The 20,780-nt window shown below is 36.1% G+C and overlaps 1 protein-coding gene across 1 annotated transcript; it reads right to left on the bottom strand.

Annotated features, from left to right (window-relative positions):
* Nucleotides 1-20,549, bottom strand: si:dkey-183c6.8 (protein O-GlcNAcase). Its single transcript, XM_051115359.1, has 17 exons — nt 20,249-20,549; nt 16,345-16,396; nt 11,409-11,506; nt 9,563-9,693; nt 9,220-9,391; nt 8,339-8,437; nt 7,973-8,239; nt 7,623-7,709; nt 5,693-6,111; nt 5,409-5,583; nt 5,235-5,291; nt 4,014-4,099; nt 3,736-3,840; nt 3,559-3,650; nt 2,841-3,036; nt 2,019-2,175; nt 1-1,689 (listed from the first exon to the last, which is right to left on the bottom strand). The coding sequence occupies exons 1-17, from the start codon at nt 20,289-20,291 to the stop codon at nt 1,553-1,555; spliced, it is 2,373 nt and encodes a 790-aa protein (XP_050971316.1). The 5' UTR covers nt 20,292-20,549; the 3' UTR covers nt 1-1,552.
* Nucleotides 20,550-20,780: the final 231 nt, after the last annotated feature.

Raw genomic sequence — 20,780 nt, 5'->3', positions numbered from 1 at the left:
ACAGTTTTAATGATGCTGTAAACACGTTTTATTCCATTATTACAAAAACTGCAGTTGTACTGTACCATAATCCTTAAAAACATTAAATGCAAACAATTTAACATTAAGTATTACTATCTAAGCTGAGACCTTTCAGTGTACATATCACAATTCCAACATGAAAACCTGCAGAAATAGTGAGTTAGTGCTCTAAAATGGATCAAAAGTAAAGTTACCATGCAAAATCAAATGTCCTTTACCATAAATGTACAAAAACTATAGCAAATAACCTCAAATTAATAAGTGTACATGAACTATATCAAACCAGTGGTGCAAAAAAAGCAGATTTAATACAATACGTTTCTTTTATGATTGCCATGGCGATTAAAAAAGGCTATTGGTTAAAGATCACAAGGCATATTATTGAATGTGTGGACAGACGTGCATACAGTCAGTGTGTGTGAAGGGACAAAAGAGAAAAGGCTAGAGCTAACAATAATTTAGCCTCTCAGAAGATTTGTGAGTATGGGTGAGAGAAAAAGAGAGAGTTCATTCAAAGAAAGAGCTATAAAAAGCCCTGTGAGATGCACCATGATTCATCAATCCTGTAGCAGTGGAGGTCAAGGCCCCCTCAGCACACTTGAGGAGCTATTACGTGTCTATTACGTGACAATATTGAGGAGTCTGCTTTGTGAGCCTGTCCATGACTAGGAGAAGTGCGTGTGTGTGTGCGCTGAATACAAAGTGAAACATTGTGCTTTTTGCTCCTACAGCCATCCATAGCTGCAACGCAGACCATTCTCAATAAAAAACAGCAGTTTTATTTATCCCCAAAAGCAGAGCCCAAGGTTTACACTCCAAATGCATGGTGCAGTGAGAAAGCAAACTGAATGCTGATCAATGAAGATGAAGCTGTAAACAAGTGATCACAATTAAGTTCTCGTTTTGTCCCTAATGTTTCATCACACCCCCAGCTTTGACCATGAAGCTTAAAGGCCTGTTCACAGCAAGTCCAATGTGACTAAATGTCAAGAAATTATAAAATAATCACAAAAAGTGCCCACAGACAATCTCTGAAAGTCCCTCAAATACTTTCAGTGTAAACAGATAACATATACCTACATATTACTGAAGCCCCGTCCTATTGTCCAACAACACGGTTTTTGTCAAATGTGTTTGTACATTTTTACTGTAGCTTGTACTGTTATAAATCAAATATTCACAAACAAAATAGTTTAACACTAAAACATGTAACAATAAGTCAGATGCCAAATTTTTGTTATTTTCTGAAATGAAAATGATTAAAAAGCCTTAAAAAAATGCATATCATCACAGTACAATATTTTTTTTAAAATCTGATCTTAAATTTGATTTTGGCATGCAAAATGCATTTCATTTTAATTTTTTTTTTTTTTTTTTTTTGGGAGTAGACCTTAATGCTTCACCAAAGCACTTTCTAAACCCAGTCATTTTTTAAGCACAAGTATAACCCCAATTCCGGCCTCGAACATGGCAATATGTTCATCTAAAATCTGATTTTCTTTCAACTGGATCCTGTGTTTTAGCTATTTGTTTATAACAGCCTCCCCAAAACTACGCCCTCTCTAGGCCTTGCTTCTCCACGGAGAATCTCTAGAAATCCCAGCTTTGTCAGAAATTCCATCCGTAATCCATCTGTAGGCTGGACCTCGCAAAATACACCCTGTGAACCTGAAGAAGAAAGTGAAAAGAAATACTCAAGGCTAATATCACGAATACTATCAACCAGCCCTGTTGAAGAAAAAACACCATATGCTGGTTGGATATGTCTTGAAGCATAACAGCTGGTTTAAACTGGTTTAAGATGGTCCTGAGCTGGTTTAAGCTGGTCATGTGCTGGTCCTAAGCAACTAGCTCTTGCTCAGTACTAGCTCATAACCAGCTTATGACCAACTAAGGACCAGCTTGGACCAGCTCAAACCAGCTCCCATGCTTCAAAACATACCTTTTCAACAGGGAGTCTGGAAATTTCCTTCAAATTACAATTCACGTTAGCTCACCGTTAGCTTTGAGGGCCGTTAGCAAGGCTGTGAGAAGGCTACGACTGACGCTACAGTCCACCAGTTCAGGAAGAGCCTCAAGCCTGAGCTGAGATGGGAAATGATACAGCAGGGAATCTGGATAGTCCTGTTCTTCATGAAAATACAGCAGCACCTCCTAAGGTTTTGGAGGAGAAAGTGCAATTCAAGCCATGTCAGGATTAGATGTTACTACTGCACCATTTTTAAAGTACTGCAGAATAATTGTCTAAAGTGTGGCTGTGTATTAAATTTAAAGGTTCACCCAAAAATTACAATTCTGTCAATAATTACTCACCCTCATGTCGTTCCAAACCCGTAAGACCTTTGTTCATCTTCAGAACATAAATTAAGATATTTTTTATGAAATCCGAGAGCTTTCTGACCCTGCATAGACAGCAACAAAACTGACATGTTCAAGGCCCAGAAAGGTGGTAAGGACATTGTTAAAATAGCCCAGGAGACATCAGTTGTTCAACCTTAATTTTATGAAGCTACGAGAATACTTTGTGTGCACAAAGAAAACAAAAATAACGACTTTGTTCAACAATATCATCTTTGTGCACAAAAATTATGCTCATAGCTTCAGAAAATTGCAGTTGAACCACTGATGTCACATTGATTATTTTACTACCTTTTCTAGGCCTTGAACGTGTCAGTTGCAGGAGTCAGCAAGCTCTCGTATTTCATCAAAAATATCTTAATTTGTGTTCAGAAGATGAATGAAGGTCTTACGGGTTTGGAACGACATTAGGGTAAGTAATGACAAAATTTTTTGGGGTGAACTATCTTTTTAACTCTTACCTTTGTTGCAGTATGTCCACTGGCTCCATGGGGGCGTGAAGGATATTTGTCCCTCATAGCAGGTAGCCAGGTGGCCTGACACCGTTTGGCAAAGGAGCGGACATCAAGAATACCCACAGCGCACCCACATACACCCAGTTCATCCTCCAGAACTAAGCTGTACTCTGGGCACAAGGCCAGAGACGCACCCAGACACCTGAAACAAAAACACACATCAGAAAGAGGCTGATATTTCTCATATACCTCACTGATTTTTCAAGACTGAGAATATTAAGGCATTACATTTAAGTACAACCTACTGTTTTTCTTATATTTTCTTACAGAAACTGTTTTACCTTTATATACAGTACCATTCAAAAGTTTGGGGTTGGTATATTTTTTTCTGTTTTAGAAAAAAGTCTCTTATGCTTGCCAGTGCTGCATTTATTTGATCAAAAATGCAGTAAAAACTAATACTATGAAATATTTTTAAAATTCATATTTTATTTTAATATATTTCTTGTGATGGCAAGGCTGAATGTTTAGGAGCAATTACTCCAGTCTTCAGTGTCACATATATATATATTTTTTTGTAGCATTATAAAAGTCTTTACCGTCACTTCAATCAGTGACCGCAATGAGAAGATATAGTTTTGTGCTCAGATGGAGGCATCGATTGAACAATAATAGTCAGAATGTTTTATATATGGGTTATGATATACTTAAGAGTAATTCTTGCCTGTCCCCAATGAAATCTGGATGGGAGATGGCTGCGTCCTGGGTCCCTTTACCCCTCTGATACAACTGACGGACCATTCGGTACAGCTCCACCTAGAGTTGTGGAAAAAACAATGATAAGAGTCATAAATGTATAATGACGTGTGATTTAATAGGTTAACAAGTATGCTTGAATCACCTTGTCTTTTTGCTGGAATGGCCGTATATTATAAAGTCGAGAGGTGGGGAACAGAGGGGGAGGGTGACTGAATAACTCACTGCTGGTCCCCACAGGCAGAAGCATCTGATTCACACCAACACCAGAGACAGACAAAACAGGAACAAGTCAGGTAAAAATAAAAGAGAATGTGAAAAACTACAACACATCAATCTGGCCCTTTATCCTACTTTTTTTTTATCCTACTTCTTTTTTTTTTTTTTAATTTGTGACTGAATCATTATTTATATCATTCCTACCTGCACCTCTCCAGACAGTCCACCTTTAAACACCCATGGCTCCGCCTCCACACCATGGAGCTCCGCCCCTGAGGAAGCTCCACACCCTGTTAACAATCATATACCGCTGAAGTCAAAAGTTTACATACACTTGATTCTTAATACTGTGTTGTTACCTGAAAGATCCACAGCTGTGTTTTTTTTGTTTAGTGATAGTTGTTCACGAGTCCCTTGTTTGTCCTGAACAGTTAAACTGCCTACTGTTCTTCAGAAAAATCTTTCAGGTCCCACAAATTCTTTGGTTTTTCCAACAATTTGTTTGTATTTAAACCCTTTCCAACAATGACTGTATGATTTTGAGGTACATCTTTTCACACTGAGGACAACTGAGGGACTCAACTATTATGAGTATGCAACTATTACAGAAGACTGAAACACAATGCATTAAGAGCTGGGAGATGAAAACTTTTTGAACTTAAAGATCAGGGTAAATTTCACTTAATTTGTCTTCTGGGAAAAATATAAGTATCTTCTGTAGCTTCTGAAGGGCAGTACTAAATGAAAAAAAAATATTTAGGCAAAATAAGAAAAATGTACTAATCCTTATTCTGTTCAAAAGTTTACAACTCTTGGCTCTTAATGGATCGTGTTTCCTTCTGGAGCATCAGTGAGTGTCCCAGTTGTCCTCAGTGTGAAAAGATGGATCTCCAAATCATACAATCATTGTTGGAAAGGGTTCAAATACATAAAAATGGTAAAAAAAACAAAACAAAAAAAAAACCAAAGAATTTGTGGGACCTGAAGGATTTTTCTAAAGAACAGCTGGCAGTTTAACTGTATGGGACAAACAAGGGACTCATGAACAACTATCACTAAACAAAAAAAAAACACAGCTGTGGATCATTCAGGTAACTTCACAGTATTAAGAATCAGGTGTATGTAAACTTTTGAACGGGGTCTTTTTATAAATTCAACTACTTATTTTCTCTTGTGGACTATATGTACATGTCTTTTATGTGAAATATCTTATTCAGGTCAGTACTACATAAAAAACATGCATGTTGTATGATCCCTCTTATTTTGCTAAAATAATTAACATTTTGCAGATTTTGCAAGGTGTATGTAAACTTTTGACTTCAACTGTATATCTGAAAATGTAATTTAAGCTGTGTCCCATGATCCTTCAGAAATCAAATTAATAGTGTATAGTGTACAGTGTATAGGTGCATGTCTGACACTCACAGTGGAAGCAGTTCTTCCAGGAGCCCAGTGGAGAACCTTCACTTAGTATACGACCCTCTGTGAAAGGAAGATGGGAGATGGGTTTTTCACTTTTTATTAAACTCATAAGGGGAAAAAGCCCTACATGACAAGAAAAGAGCATCAAGATCAAATCATCCATACTGTCTCTCTCACCTAGCCAGCAGATGAAAGCCTTGGCCACCAGCAGGGTGTTTCTAAGGTCCCAAATGTAAGGGTAAAGGTCATAGAGAACAGCCCTATTGATGCTGTTCACAACAGCACTGTGCAGTAATGCCACATCATCACAAGCAGCCAGGAAACGGCCTGCACGCTCCCGCCATTCCTCTACCTGAGACAGCAAGAGAAACATTAACAACGAAAAAAAACCCTCAAAAACTACAAAATCAAATGACAAGTGAATTAATAGCGAATATATTCAACAAATATGATCTTTTCACCTTGTGTGGCGAGACCTTCTTGCCGTTGCCATTGACACTGACGCAGTGACAGTTGGCTTTGAGCCACGTGAGGTCCTGCAGCAGATTCTGAGCATGTGGCCCGTGTTCATGCGGAAGGTAGTACAGGCCTACCAGCAGCCGGACCTGGGGCTCGCTGAGAGGAACCCTCCCAGAACACAATCCTCTTCTAGAGGTCTTTTCATGGCTGAAGCTCCTGAAGCCCTGGTTCTCCCCAGCTTTCAGATCCTGACTCATAAAAGGGTCTGCTGGGATTTCATCGCTAGAAAGAGCACCTGTGCTCTGGGAAGAGGTTATGGGAAATTTGGGCTGGGCTCCATGTTGATTGTCTGAGCTATCGGAGGACTTTGATTTAACGGAGAGCGTTGAGGGCCTGAGGTCCGTTGGCCTCACCTGACGTCCTAAAAGAAACAGTGGGGAATAAATGGACTCAGAAAAACTAGATATATATATAATAATAACTAGATATAAAAACTAGATATATAATAATAATAATAATAATTAGAAATGTTGCCTTTGCATCTAGCTGAAATAAAATAAGTACCAAAATTAGTGAAACTAACACTGAAATAAACAAAATAAAACTAATAAAAATACAACTAATAAAAAACAAAAAGCATGTAAAATTACTAAAACTTAAACGAAAATGAAAACTAAAACTGAAAAAATAAAAATAAAAGCTATTTCAAAATTATTAATAAATGCCATATACATATATAACACTAAAAATATTATGTCAGCACTTAAAAGAGATTATTTGTCATAAAGAAAATGAAGAAACTTTTGATTTAAATTAGTATAAATTGTATAAATTTATATTTTTGATCAATTAGTATAACTTTTACTTAGGGTTAGGGTTAGCTGAACTAAAATAAGTCAAGTACCAAAATTAGTGAAACTAACACTGAAATAAAAATTAAAGCTCAAGTGAAATATAAAAAAACTACTAAAAATACAGTACAACTTATAAAAAACAAAAAGCACATAATAAGACTAAAATTTAAACTAAAATGAAAATTAAAACTGAAATTATAAAAATAAAAGCTAGTTCAGAATTCCTATTATATATCATAATACATAAATAACACTAAATAATAATGTCAGCACTTAAGAGATTCTTTGTCATAAAGAAAATAAAGAAAAATTTGATCAATGATCAAATAGTATAACTTTTCATTTAAAAATAAATTAGAAATTTTAGAAAAATTTAGAACAATTTGAAATGTTGCCTTTGCAACTAGCTGAAATAAAATAAGTACCAAAATTAGTGAAACTAACAAATACAATGAATAAAAAACTAAAAGCACATAAAATTACTAAAACTTAAACTAAAATGAAAATTAAAACGGAAAATATAAAAATAAAAGCTAGTTCAAAATTATTAATAAATACCATAATAATACATAAATAACACAAAAAATATCTCAGCACTTGAAAGACATTCTTTGTCATAAAGAAAATTAAAAAAATATTTATTAATTTTACTTCAAAAAATTTCATGAACTCATGAAACTCATTAGAAATGTTGCCATTGCAAGTAACTGCAAGTAAGTTTAAGTACCAAAATTAGTGGAACTAACACTGAAATAAACAATTTCAAGCTCAAAATGCACTAAAACCAAAAGCACGTAAAATTACTAAAACCGAAAATAAAATAAATGAAAATATGACAATAAAATTATTATTAATAAATAATAATCTTATTTTTAAGTATTATTGATTATTAATTAATTAATTTTAAATACTAAATTATTAATAAATACTATACTTATATATAAATAAAAAAAACAATATAATATGTTTTAGTCATTATTACATTTTATAAAATAACAAATAAAAAGCTAAATATATTTAATGTACATAAATCACTTTTCTAATTTACAAATAAATAGATATTTTTAGGATCCTGTACCAGGCTGTAGAGGAAGGCTGAGCTCCTTCATCCAGTCTTGCAGGGCAGCTGACAACGCTCTATCCACACTATAGGCCTCTTCATCACCTAAGGAGGTTCATTCTGGGTCAGAATGTTTTATTATACTCCTACTGACTATTACTGTATGTTTGTTCATTAACACTTTTTTTACATTTATAAATTTGGCAGATGCTTTTTATCCACAACAACTTACATTCCATTCAAGATATTTTATCAGATTATGCATGCCCTGGGAATCAATCTCATAACCTTGTCATTTCTATATCCGTACTACAGTATTTAAGCCTCTCTTTATTCTTATTCCTCTCTATCATCCATTTTGCTCTCACCTTTCCCCTTCTCCTTTCCTTTATACCAGCTTCCCAGGGTATGCAGAGGGATGAAATTGGCTTCAAACTCGCAGTTTGGATTTAGCAGCAGACCCCTCAGATGGGCCCTGAGTCCAGGAGGGCGGCCCTTAAAAGGCCCCAGGAAGACACGACGGGAGTCATAGTCGTTAGCATGAAGGTTGTCCCAAATGAGGGGTGGCCGTCGAAGCACCGACTGGACCTCGGCTAGTGATTCAGGACTCAGTTCCCGTGATATCACCTTATTTCCTATAGGAGAGTGAAGACCAAATATGGGAATGTTACAAAAGTGGTTTCATAACGAATTGAGTGTGAATTTTTAAAGGACACATGGAAAATGTCTCTCACCGGTCCATATGACAGAGATGCCAGGGAGAAGATCCTCCCCAATTGTAAGCAGGTAGGGAGACTTTGACACACTAGGAGTGCACAAAGAACTACAGTACTCTAGAGAGGAAAGAAAAAACACACAGTACTGTTTTGGGGGGAAAAGGAGAGAACAATGTAAGATAAAGCACAGAGAATGACAATGAGGTTTTAAGACAGGAAGAACAGTGTCAGATCATTCAAAATGTAGACAAGACAGATTCTTCATTGAAACAGATTTGGAGAAATTACATCCCATGCTCACCAATGGATCCTCTGCAGTGAATGGGTGCCGTCAGAATGAAATCCAAACAGCTCATAGAAGCATCACAATAATTCACAAGTAATCCACACAACACCAGTCCATCAATTATCCATTAATCAATATGTTGGTGAATTTTGATGTGAAGGAACACAGGGAATGGACTTTTTCACCAGAGGAGGGATTATAGATTATGGATTTATGGATTATGGATTTTTAGCCAGCAGCTATAGTTTAAAGTTAAATACCTCAATGATGACACAAACACACAGATTTTCACTGCACAACATGTTAATTGATGGACCGGAGTTGTACGGATTATTTGTGGATTATTGTGATATTTTTATCAGCTGTTTGAACTCTCATTCTGACGGCACCCATTCACTGCAGAGGATCCACTGGTGAGCAAGTGACATAATGCTAAATTTCGATGAAGAAACAACTCATCTACGTCTTGGACAGCCTGAGGGTGAAAACATTTTAAGCCAGTTTTTGGTTGAACTATTCCTTTAAGGTTTCATTAAGTAAATGTGTCACTCCATTAAACAGAATTTTGTTCTGTACTTGTATGTAAGCTTGATATATTTATGTATTAGCTTACCAGTGGGACAGAATAGGAAGACAGGTGGTTCCCCCAGGAACCGGAAGATCTCATTGGCCACGGTGACTTGGGCGTGAGCGAATGAGGAAAAGGCCTCTGTATCTGACTGGCACATGGAGTGATCAATGTCATCAAAAAGGAGGGCAAAAGCCTGACAGCCCAGGTCTGACACCTAGTGGTGAAATTAAACAGAACAAGGCATTCATGCACTGATGCATTTTTGTCAAACAATACACTTGTTGTGCAGATGCTACAGTTGGAATATTAATGGGAAACAAAAGTTTGTGCTTATGATCAGAATAAAGTGAGAAACTAAGTGAGAAAAGCAAGTAAGTTTGCTTACCTGTCTGAGTTTGCGTTTAAGCAGTGTGAGGTCACAAGAGCTGGAGAAGACGATGTCCTGACCCGGAGAAAGAGCGTATACAAACGTCAGACCCCTAGACTCTGCCTCACTCACCAAAACTTTCAGCTGATCTGGAGACAGTGTGAGAAATATAGAGAGAGAATGAAAAAGTGAGAAGTTTTCGGGCACTAAAACAATGCCAGACATATAGTTTTGCAATGGTTAAAAGCTAGCATCTCAAAAAATGCACCTTTACGATATTAGAATTACACTATACTATAACAATACTCATTAGTCATTATTCATCATACTGAATGCAGCCATCATTTTATACAATACCTGTCAAAAGTTTTTGAACAGTAAGATTTTTAATGTTTTTTTTAAAGAGGTCTTTTCTGCTCATCAAGCCTGCGTTCATTTGATCTGCTGAATTTTTAAATGCTTTTACTATTTAAAATAACTGTTTTTCTTTGAATATAAAAAATAATTTGAAGAGCTCAGATGCAAAACCAGCTAAAAGCCATCTCTGTCAAAAATGAGATAATGATACTGAGTGAATGCTCTCGACACATATTATACGTCTATCAAATACTTTTTCTTCAAACTCGCTAAAATACCAGCTTCAGCCCAATCAGAAGTACTGGTACTTACATAGAAACCTATACATCTGAGCCTAATAAAAATGCATTTTTTTAAAGAAAGACATCAGATGGATTTAGCTGGTTTTGCATCTGAACTCTTCATTTATTCCTGTGATTTCAAAGCAGAATGTTTTGCATCATTACTCCAGTCACACGGTCCTTTAGAAATCACTCTAATAATCCGATTTGCTGCTAAAAAAAAAAAAAACATTCATTATTATTATTAAGTAGAATTTTTTCAGGTTTCTTTGATGAATAGAAAGTTCATAAGAACAGTATCTATCTGTCTTTATCATCACTTTTGATCAATTTAACACATCCTTGCAAAATAAAATACTAATTTCACCCAAATGTTTTAAATATTGATAATAATAATAAAAAATGCTTCTTGAACAGCAAATCAGGATGTTAGAATGATTTCTAAAGGATCATGTGAAACTGAAGACTGGAGTAATGATGCTAAAAAATTAGAATTTGGTCACAGGAATAAATTACATTTTAAATTATATTCAAATAGAAAGCAGTTGTTTTAAATAGTAAAAATATTTCACAATATTACTGCTTTTGCTGTATTTTGGATCAAATAAATGCAGGCTTGGTGAGCAGAAAGGAATTCTTTAAAAAAACATTAAACATCTTTAAAAAAAAAACTTTTTTTAGGACTTTTATGCCTTTTATTGTGATAGGACAGTAGAGAGACGACAGGAAATAGCTGGGAGGAGAGAGGGGAGCAGTATCATCAAATGACCTCGAGTTGGGAATCGAACTCAGGTCGCCGTGAGCACAGTTGCGCTATATGTCGGCACGCTAACAACGAGGCTATTGGTGCCGAGACACCAATAGGTAGTGTAGTTAATTAGCAGAAAATATTGGGCATTCAGGTTAAGATATGGCATATAATAAGGCATATAATGGCAAAATATTATTTAATACAATTATGTTTGTATGACAATAAGATTAAGTGCAATTTGGAAATTACATTCTTAGAAATACATCTTAACTATATCAGCTAAGACAACTAAGCATTTATATTCTGATTGCTCAGATTGTGTTTTCTAGATATGGATATTTTGGGAAGCAATAATAATGAAAGCCTTTAGCCGTAAATAAACCAGTAAATGAAATTAAAATAAACAGTTTTTTAATAAACACTTTAACCCAGTGCTTCTATATACTGTAATTTAAATAAATATTGGGACACATACCCTCTTCTTCTGCTGAATAAACCTCCCTCCACAGTAACCTGTGCTTCAGATCATCTTTAGGTCCATACAGATATGTATTCAAACTCCACATCTGCATCCTGAAAGGGACAAGTGCATTAAGGTGCAACATGTGCATTAAGAAAAAATCATTTTAATATTTCAAATGGATTTTCCATCATGTTTTGAGAATATTGTGTAAGAAGAGCACAAGACACAGCAGACAGAGTGTGAGAGAGAGAGAGAGAGAGAGAGGGGGCGGCAGAAAATAGAGACATTCATTGATCTTGAATCATTAATAATATAAGGGGTCATATTTCCTGCAGAGAATGAGTCTGAGTGTAACAACAGCAAAGGGTCGATTCCTCTGCAGAGGAAAAAAGTGAATGGCCTGCCCCTCTATGAATTTCAGCCTATTGATAAAGAACAGTTTAACTGCAGTGCAATATTTGATTGTTTTATTTCAGTATAATCATTTCAGTGGCAATGACAATGGCCTCTAAATAAATACCAAAGGAAAATCATGATAACTGCACTTTTACCAAAGCTAGAATTTTCATTAGTTTTAATAAAAATTCTGTCAAAATTACTTATCCTCATGCTTTCCAAACCTGTAAGACCTTCGTTCATTTTCAGAACACAAATTACGATATTTTTGATGAAATCCAAGAGCTTTCAGAGCCTGCATAGACAGCAACGCAACTGACACCTTCAAGGTTCATAAAGGCAGCAAGGACATCGATAAAATAGTCCATTTGACATCAGTGGTTCAACCTTAATTTTATGAAGCTACGAGAATACTTATTGTGCGCAAAGAAAAATAAAAGTAACGACTTCATTCAACAATTTCTTCTTTTCTGTGTCAGTCTTCAGCACACGTTGAACGTGGTAGTTGTGTTGCTGTCTATGCAGGGTCAGAAAGCTCTCGGATTTCATTACAAATTCATCAGAAAAGATGAACAAAGGTCTTACAGGTTTGGAACAAAATGAGGTTGAGTAATTAATGACAGAATTTTCATTTTTGGGTGAACTAGTCCTTTAAAAGTGTTATAGGAGAGTTTATTTTCTATTACTCAACAGGACAAGTACTCTAGAGTACCGAGATCTGTTTCAGATTGACAAAGAGGATGGGTTTCTTCCAAATTAAAGTCTTAATCAAGATCTCAGACAGAGTTAACTATAAATGAAATATTAGCCTACATCTTCGCCTACCATAGAATGTGTGTCTGTGTGTGTGTCTCATGAGAAAAGCAGACTCCCTAAATAGATCGAGGCTGAGTTAGTGCTTGTCTAAAATATTAAAGAACCTCCCCAAAGGTTAACCTCAAGCTAGCATGTGCATACACTCACTCACACACACACACACACACACAAAGCTAATTTTGGGTCTCTCCCTCTTCAACCTATTTAAAATGCTAATGCACAGATAGAATCTATTGTTCACTTTTTCTCCCCCACCTTCTTTTTCTCCTCCTTCTCTCCCTTCATCTACTGCATCAGCACTATTGCTTCACACTCACTCGAGCGTGTAAAAGTTCTCATCCCACTTCTTTTGCCTGCACTATTAATCTTTTCATCCAGGGCTGAGTTTGGACCAGTGCCTCTATTACTTGTGTGTGTGTGGGTGGGTAGGATACACTCATGCTTCTCTCCTTCCTTCCTGTGCAGATGGATTCCCACACACTATAATTCCTGTCATGTCTGAGCCATTGTGCATTAATGTAAATTCTACTGATTTGGACGTCACAACCCAAGACATCAATCAGAGCAGGTTGAAAAATGAAACAAAAAAAAATCAGTAATACTTCACACAGAATGTATGAAGCTGTCAGAATTATATATCTGTATTGCACTTAAAATATTTAATTTCTGTCAGCAAATAGCAAATGGGAAAGAATGAATCAGTCACAAACAATTATTCATCTTTTAAGTTTAAGAAAATCTGCTGTACTAAGCTGGAAGAGAACTTCAGTTTTGCATTTCAAATCTACTAGCTCAGGCCGGCTCACTGAGTAAAGTGTGAGCTTGTTCAATAGCGCTGCAGCAGAGAGAGGAAAACTGCTTTATGACTGAAAAGGAGCAGGGACTCAATACAGGACACCAGCAAATACTTCTTTTAGATGCTGGTGTGTTGGTGTCACCACCAGGCTTCTTAGCTAGATAAACCAGGAAGATTTCCTAGGTTAACCAGCTTGACCAACAACTTAAAGGAGAAGTCCACTTCCAGAACAAAAATTTACAGATAATTTACTCACCCCCTTGTTATGCAAGATGTTCATGTATGTCTTTCCTTAGTCAATAAGAAATTATGTTTTTTCAGGAAAACATTTCAGTATTTTTCTCTATATAGTGGACGTCTATGGTGCCCCGAGTTTGAAATGCAGTTTAGATGAAGCTTCAAATGATCCCAAATGCAGTTGTAAACGCTCCCAGCCAAGGAAGAAGCATCTTATCTAGCAAAACGATCAGTTATTTTCATAAAAATAATACAATTTATATACTTTTTAATGTCAAACGCTCATCTTGTCTTGCTCTACCTGAACTCTGTTTTTTTCCAGTTCATGACAGTTAGGGTATGTTACAAACTCCCATCTCATGTTCTCCCTCAACTTCAAAATCGCCTTATTTTGCTATTTTTCCTTTTTTGTTAAGGGTGTTTAATCTTCTTTACATGTTCACTTTGCAAAAACTGGGTCGGTACTTCTGCAGCGACGTAGGATGATTTTGAAATGATTTTTGAAGTTGAGGGAGAAAATACGATCAGAGTTTTTCGACATACCCTAACTGCCTTGAACCAGAATACACAGCGTTCAGGCAAAGCAAGACAAGATGAGTGTTTGAGATTAAAAAGTATTTAAATTTCATTTTTTTATGAAAATAACCAATCATTTCGCTAGATAAGACCCTTCTTCCTCGGCTGGGATCATTTACAACCGCATTTGGGATCGTTTTTGAAGTCGCATATAAACAGCATTTTGGAAGTTCAAACTTGGGGCACCATATCAGTCCATTATAAGGAGAAAAATCCTAAAATGTTTTCCTCAAAAAACATAATTTCTTTACAACTGAAGAAAGAACGACATCTTGGATGACTAGTGGGTGAGTACATTATCTGTACATTTTTGTTCTGGAAGTTTTGTTGGAAACCACAGGTATACCATAAAACATTCACTCTAAAATTAATATTTTCTGAATATTTACTCACCATCAGGCCACACAATGTGTAGATGAGTTCGTTTCTTCACCAGAACAGATTTGTTCTGACGCTTGCTAATCGATCCTCTGCAGTAAATGGGTGCCATCAGAATGAGAGTCCAAACAGCTGATAAAAGCATCACAATAATTCACAAGTGATCCACACGACTCCAGTGTGTTTGTAATAAGCTCATCATTAAAGGGTTAGTTCACTTCCAGAACAAAAATTTACAGATTATTTACTCACCCCCTTGTCATCCAAAATGTTCATGTCTTTCTTTCTTCAGTTGTAAAGAAATTATGTTTTTGAGAGAAAAAAAATTTCAGGATTTTTCTCCATATAGTGGACTTTTACGGTGCCCCGAGTTTGAACTTCCAAAATGCAGTTTAAATCCAGCTTTAAAGGGCTCTAAATGATCCCAGCCGAGGAAGAAGGGTCTTATCTAGCAAAAAGTGTAAATTTTCTAAAAAAAAAAAAAAAAAAATTACAATTTATTTTCTTTTTAACCATAAATGCTCATCTTGTCTAGCTCTGCGATGCGCATGTGTAATCTGTGCAATCTGGGTCAATACAGTTAGGGTATGTCGAAAAAATCTCATTTTCTTCTCCATCTTCACTGTTTTATCTTTTTTAGTAAAGGGGCATTTGACCTTTTTTGCATGTTTACTTTGTTAACACAGGGTCGGTACTTCTACAGTATACATGCACATCACAGAGATGAGTATTTGAGGTTAAAAAGTATATTAATTGTACATTGTTTTAAAAAATAACTGATCGTTTCGCTAGATAAATCCCTTCTTCCTTGGCTGGGATCATTTAGAGCCCTTTGAGGCTGCATTTAATCTGCATTTTGGAAGTTCAGACTGAAGAAAGAAAGACATGAACATCTTGGATGATAAGGGGGTGAGTAAATTATCTGTAATTTTTTGTTCTGGAAGTGAACTAATCCTTTAAGGTGTTTTAACTTTAAACCCTCACTTCTGGACAAAATACCATCATTCATATCAATGCTTTCTGCTTTGATGCTTGATCTGTGCTAATTTCTCTCCTGATTCAGACAAGTTAGAGGACTCGTTTGAAGTTAAAAACATCTTAATGATGGATTTGTTTATTACAAATATGTACTGGTCTTGTGTGGATTATTGTAATGCTTTTATCAGCTGTTGCACTGTCATTTTGACGGCGCCCATTCACTGCTTGAGCGTCCAATGATGAGCAAATGATGCAATGCTAAATTTCTGTTCCAATACAGAAACGGACTAATCTACATCTTGGATAGCCAGAGAGTGAGTACATTTTTATCAAACTTTCAATTCTAGCTGTACTATTTGTTTCAGAAAATAACATAATAATTTCTCTCTCTTCTTCTACTTCACCCATGATCTGATTCAAAATGGACTTGTTCCTTGCCACTGATTTCATCATGGCTAATGTCTGAAGATGTGTGAAACTGGCTCAGTGGAGTCATGCTGGCACCAGTGTCCAGTCATTAGTCATAAAAAAGCCATTTGTCTCTCTGCCTACACAACTTTACACCTCTGCAACGCACCAGCTGCTCTGTGCTGCCCCCCGGGCAGCCTTACTGTACTCTACAGCCACCAAGTTGCCAACATGATCGGAATAAATATCCCATATTACATTACATAACTGCAGACCTGTAACATGTAATATTTTGGGTCCTTTTTAATAAGCAATCTCATCATTCTATCTAACTGTGTGTGCACTCACTGATCCCATACTCACCACTGAAATAGCACCTTCCTTTGTTCCATTGACCAGGGTCTTCCATAGAAACCTAAGGAGTAGAATATACAGATAATAATAATAATATAATAATAATTCCTTACATTTATATAGCACTTTTCTGGGCACTCAAAGCGCTTTACACAGAAGGGGGAATCTCCTCAACCACCACCAGTGCGCAGCATCCACCTGGATGATGCGACAGCAGCCATATTGCGCCAGAACACCCACCACACACCAGCTTATTGGTGGAGAGGAGATGTGAGTGATGAAGCCAATCAGAATATGGGGATGATTAGGAGGCCATGATGGTCAGAGGCCAATGGGCAAATTTGGCCAGGATGGTGGGGTTATACCCCTACTCTTTTTCGAAAGACATCCTGGGATTTTTCATGACCACAGAGAGTCAGGACCTCAGTTTAACGTCTCATTCGAAAGACGGCGCTCTTTTGACAGTATAGTGTCCCCATCACTACACTGGGGCATTAGGACCCGCACAGACCACAGGATGAGCACCCCCTGCTGTCCTTACTAACACCTCTTCCAGCAGCAACCTTGTTTTCCCAGGAGGTCTCCCATCCAGGTACTGACCAGGCTCAACCCTGCTTAGCTTCAGTGGGCAACCAGTCTTGGGCTGCAGGGTGATATGGCTGCTAACAAACTAAGATACATCACACATATCACACATGCAGACACACACGTGATTTGTTCTCAATTTACACAAGGCAGCATTTCATAACCATCACAAAGCTTCAGTATTTCTCTTCTCTTTCACCTCCTCTTCACTGCAACCCACTCAAAACAGCCGGATTTTGGGCAGACTCTAAATTATGGGCTTTGTGCTTTTATACTATACTGGACCAGTTATATAATACCAGTCAGGGCCATCGCCATGGGTGGGCATTGGGAAGCAGTGCTAGATTATGTGTATCAAAGCTTTGTTTGAGACACTCTGCAACAAGTAAACCACATAGTTTTTAGAGTTGTCTATACAAAGTCTATATATATATTTTACTATTTTTACTGTAGGTTTTCTGTGCAAGTTTTCATAGAGACTACCTGAATTCATTCTAATCCTGCATGACTGATCATGTTGGTCAAGCGGTGGGAAGTTCTTGGCCAGAATAAACTGCAATGAGAAACAGATTTTGGAAGTATGCACCGACTTTTTGCTGCAACATTCTACATTGTTTTATGGTTGCTTGTGCAAAAAACATGGATCGTCTTTTGAATAATTAGTAAAACATTTAAATACACAGAATTAATGTCATGAAGTTACATATTTATACATAATATATAATTTAACATATGTTATATATTTAATCTTGATTACATTATTATTGTAGCATTAAAAAGGAGATAATCCATCTTAGATCTGAATCCACATTTACAATATGCATCCATCTTCTCAATAAAAAATTCAATCTAATTTGTACTGAGAGCTAATAAATAAATTCAGGACACATCCAATGGCTTTTTTATCTTAACTTCCAAAAACTTTATAGAATTTGGCACTGACAGTGTTTGGCACCACACATCATTATGCTGTTCTAGCATTCTAGGATTAGATTTTGCTGCATTAGGTAAGACAGCGGTTGGTTATTATTTATTATTCATGCTGGCTGCCATGCTGATGGAAAAACAAACCACGCATATATTCCTGCTTGATTCTCTTCAGTAATTATGAATATGATGTGACTGGCCTTACTGGTATGTGAACAGTAGCAAATCAAATTTGTATAGAGTACATTTATATAGAAAGATTTTGTATGTATGGTTCTGGAGATCAGGATGAAAAAAAATCTATTTAGAAACTCTTTACAGCAGTCTGACTTTACTAACATGTTTGAATGTGGTTATTACTGGTGTGGTTATTCAAGTCAAGACAAATAAGCTGCATATGAAATCTCATACTGTCTTGTAAGCATCTGTACTGGGGAGATTACTTACAAATTGTAGTGTGTTACTGATTCCAAATTACATTATAAAAATTGTAGTAAGTAACATAATCCATAACATTACATTACACATTTAATATAATGAGATTACTTTTAGATTACTTTCAGATTACTTTTGAACTAAACTGTTTATCACATGCACTTAAATAGGATAATCTTGTACCATACTGACATAACAATACAAAGAGTAAAAAATATATGTATTACATTTGTATGTACATTTTTTTTCAACAACACGAAGTGGATTAACCCTTATATTAGTTTTCCAAACTGTTTTTGTGAAGGAACTGCAGGGGGTTTATGAGTTTAATAAAAAAAAGCAGCTAAAAATTTAAATAGTAAAAAATGTTACATTAAAATAAATAATTACTAAAATAAATAAATAAAATAAATAAGTACTAATAAATTAAATATTTTATTTGTTTCCCTGCATGTCTTTTGACCATAACCAACATCAAAGCACCAAAAAGCCTTCCAAAGACATAGAAATACATGGTTAAATAACCTACAGAGTGATAATTCTTATAAACATTTATGTGTTCATCAGTATTTAAAATATATATGTATATATATTTGATGTTGAAACACTTCTTAAACCTAATGATTTTTGTAAATCAGTGGTTAAATACTGTCGCCTGACTAATGACTGATCTTTGTGTGAATCTCCACAAAACTTGAAGACTTTCTAAATGTATATAACCAGTAGGCTATTTTAGATAGAAACATTTAAAAGATGAAAAAGAGGAATTAGGAAGAATCATTAAATCATGTAAATCCATACAAAAACAACTGCAGTCTAATTACGAGTATTAAAATGTAACTTAATTTAATTACAAGTACCTAATTTTTGAATTCTGATTACATAATCCAGATTACACGTAATCAGTTACTACCCAGTTCTGCTTAAATATTAAACTTTATATGAAGAGTTCAGATGCAAAACCAGCTAAATCCATCTGATGTCTTTCTTTTAAAAATGCATTTTTGTCAGGCTCAAATGTATAGGTTTCTATGTAAGTACTGGTACTTCTGCTTGGGCTGAGCCTGGTATTTTAGCGAGTTTGAAGAAAAAGTATTTGATGGACGCATAATATGTGTCAAGAGCATTCACTCAGTATCATTATCTCATTTTTGACCGAGATGGCTTTTAGCTGGTTTTGCATCTGAACTCTTCATATAGAGAGCTGGGCAATAATATAGTTTACAGTTTGCAACAATATAAATGATCACATAGCCAAGATTTGTTACCTAGTATGTTTCACTGTACGTTAGTGTTCGGTATGTATGCAAGTAATATTAGACTTACTTATAGGTCATAAAGAGTGTTCCTGTTCCTTACCACATGTTCTAGCGACAACCCTGATATTGGATATTCACAGTGTGGTCCTAAAGTTTGCAGCTGTACAACAGAAGTGGGTCAGTAAGAAAAAGCTACTGGAATCCAGCAGGGTGACATTTCCACAGGAGAAAAAAAGACAAATCACCCACCGAGCCAATAATGTGACACTGAGCTGCAAACAAGAGTAAGGCCAATTAGGAGATATGCACAACATGGCGTGTGTGTGTGTGTGCACTGGAGACGGAAATGTGTGTGTAATTAAGAATGTGTGTGTGTGTGTGTGTGTGTGTCTTATGGTTTCTGGCCAGCTGCTTCCTATCACACTCCAGTATAAATCTGGAAATAAATACCCAGGATGCTCCACGGCGCCTTAATAAGATGAATTGCCCTACTAGCCCATAAATTAGAAAATGGGTTATTTTAGAGGCTAATTATAGGAGTCTTTATAGCTTGGTGCTTGTTTTTTCCGTAGTAAATAACGGTTTGAAGATACATAACCGCGCCAATTCACGTTAAACATGCCATTTAACGAATAATTCTCCTGTGTTTGTTAGTATATGTGGCTCCTACTCGAGCATCAAGGTAAATGATGTGTTCGTAAACTTACCCTCAACAACACCGCATAAAAACTCGTGTCGCCCCTCCATCATCGCTGTGATTGTCTATCGGGATGCTTAAGATGCGGATGCTTCAGTCTCTCCGCGCCTTGTCATCCGGACTGAAGTCTTCAGCCGCGCATCCTCCCCTCCGACACACACTGACCGCGTGAACTGAAGCCGAGAGCCATGAAGATAGAGAAGAACTGTGTTTATTATTGCTGGTTTTTTAATAATCAAACATTGGCAAACTGTCAAACGTGGACGTTTCTTGTCTATGTCAGCTCGGCTCTGCCTCCTCCTGTCTATTCGCTCAACGCACTCTACGCAATGTTGCCAGATCTTGTAAGACAAACAAGCAACCTTGCTTCAATAGTGGTTCCATTAAAAAAGAAAAAAGAAAACAGTCCAAAATAAGCAAGAAGTACTTAATATCATTTCATTTATAAATTTAGAATATAAAAATATAAAATAGATTTAGCATAACTGAACTGCAACTTACTAAAACAAAAATGTTAAAATTATGTATTTTCAATTAATATA

This window comes from Labeo rohita, chromosome 7 (genome assembly GCF_022985175.1).
Source record: "Labeo rohita strain BAU-BD-2019 chromosome 7, IGBB_LRoh.1.0, whole genome shotgun sequence".
NCBI lineage: Eukaryota > Metazoa > Chordata > Actinopteri > Cypriniformes > Cyprinidae > Labeo > Labeo rohita.
This window is presented reverse-complemented; position numbering and strand designations above follow the sequence as displayed.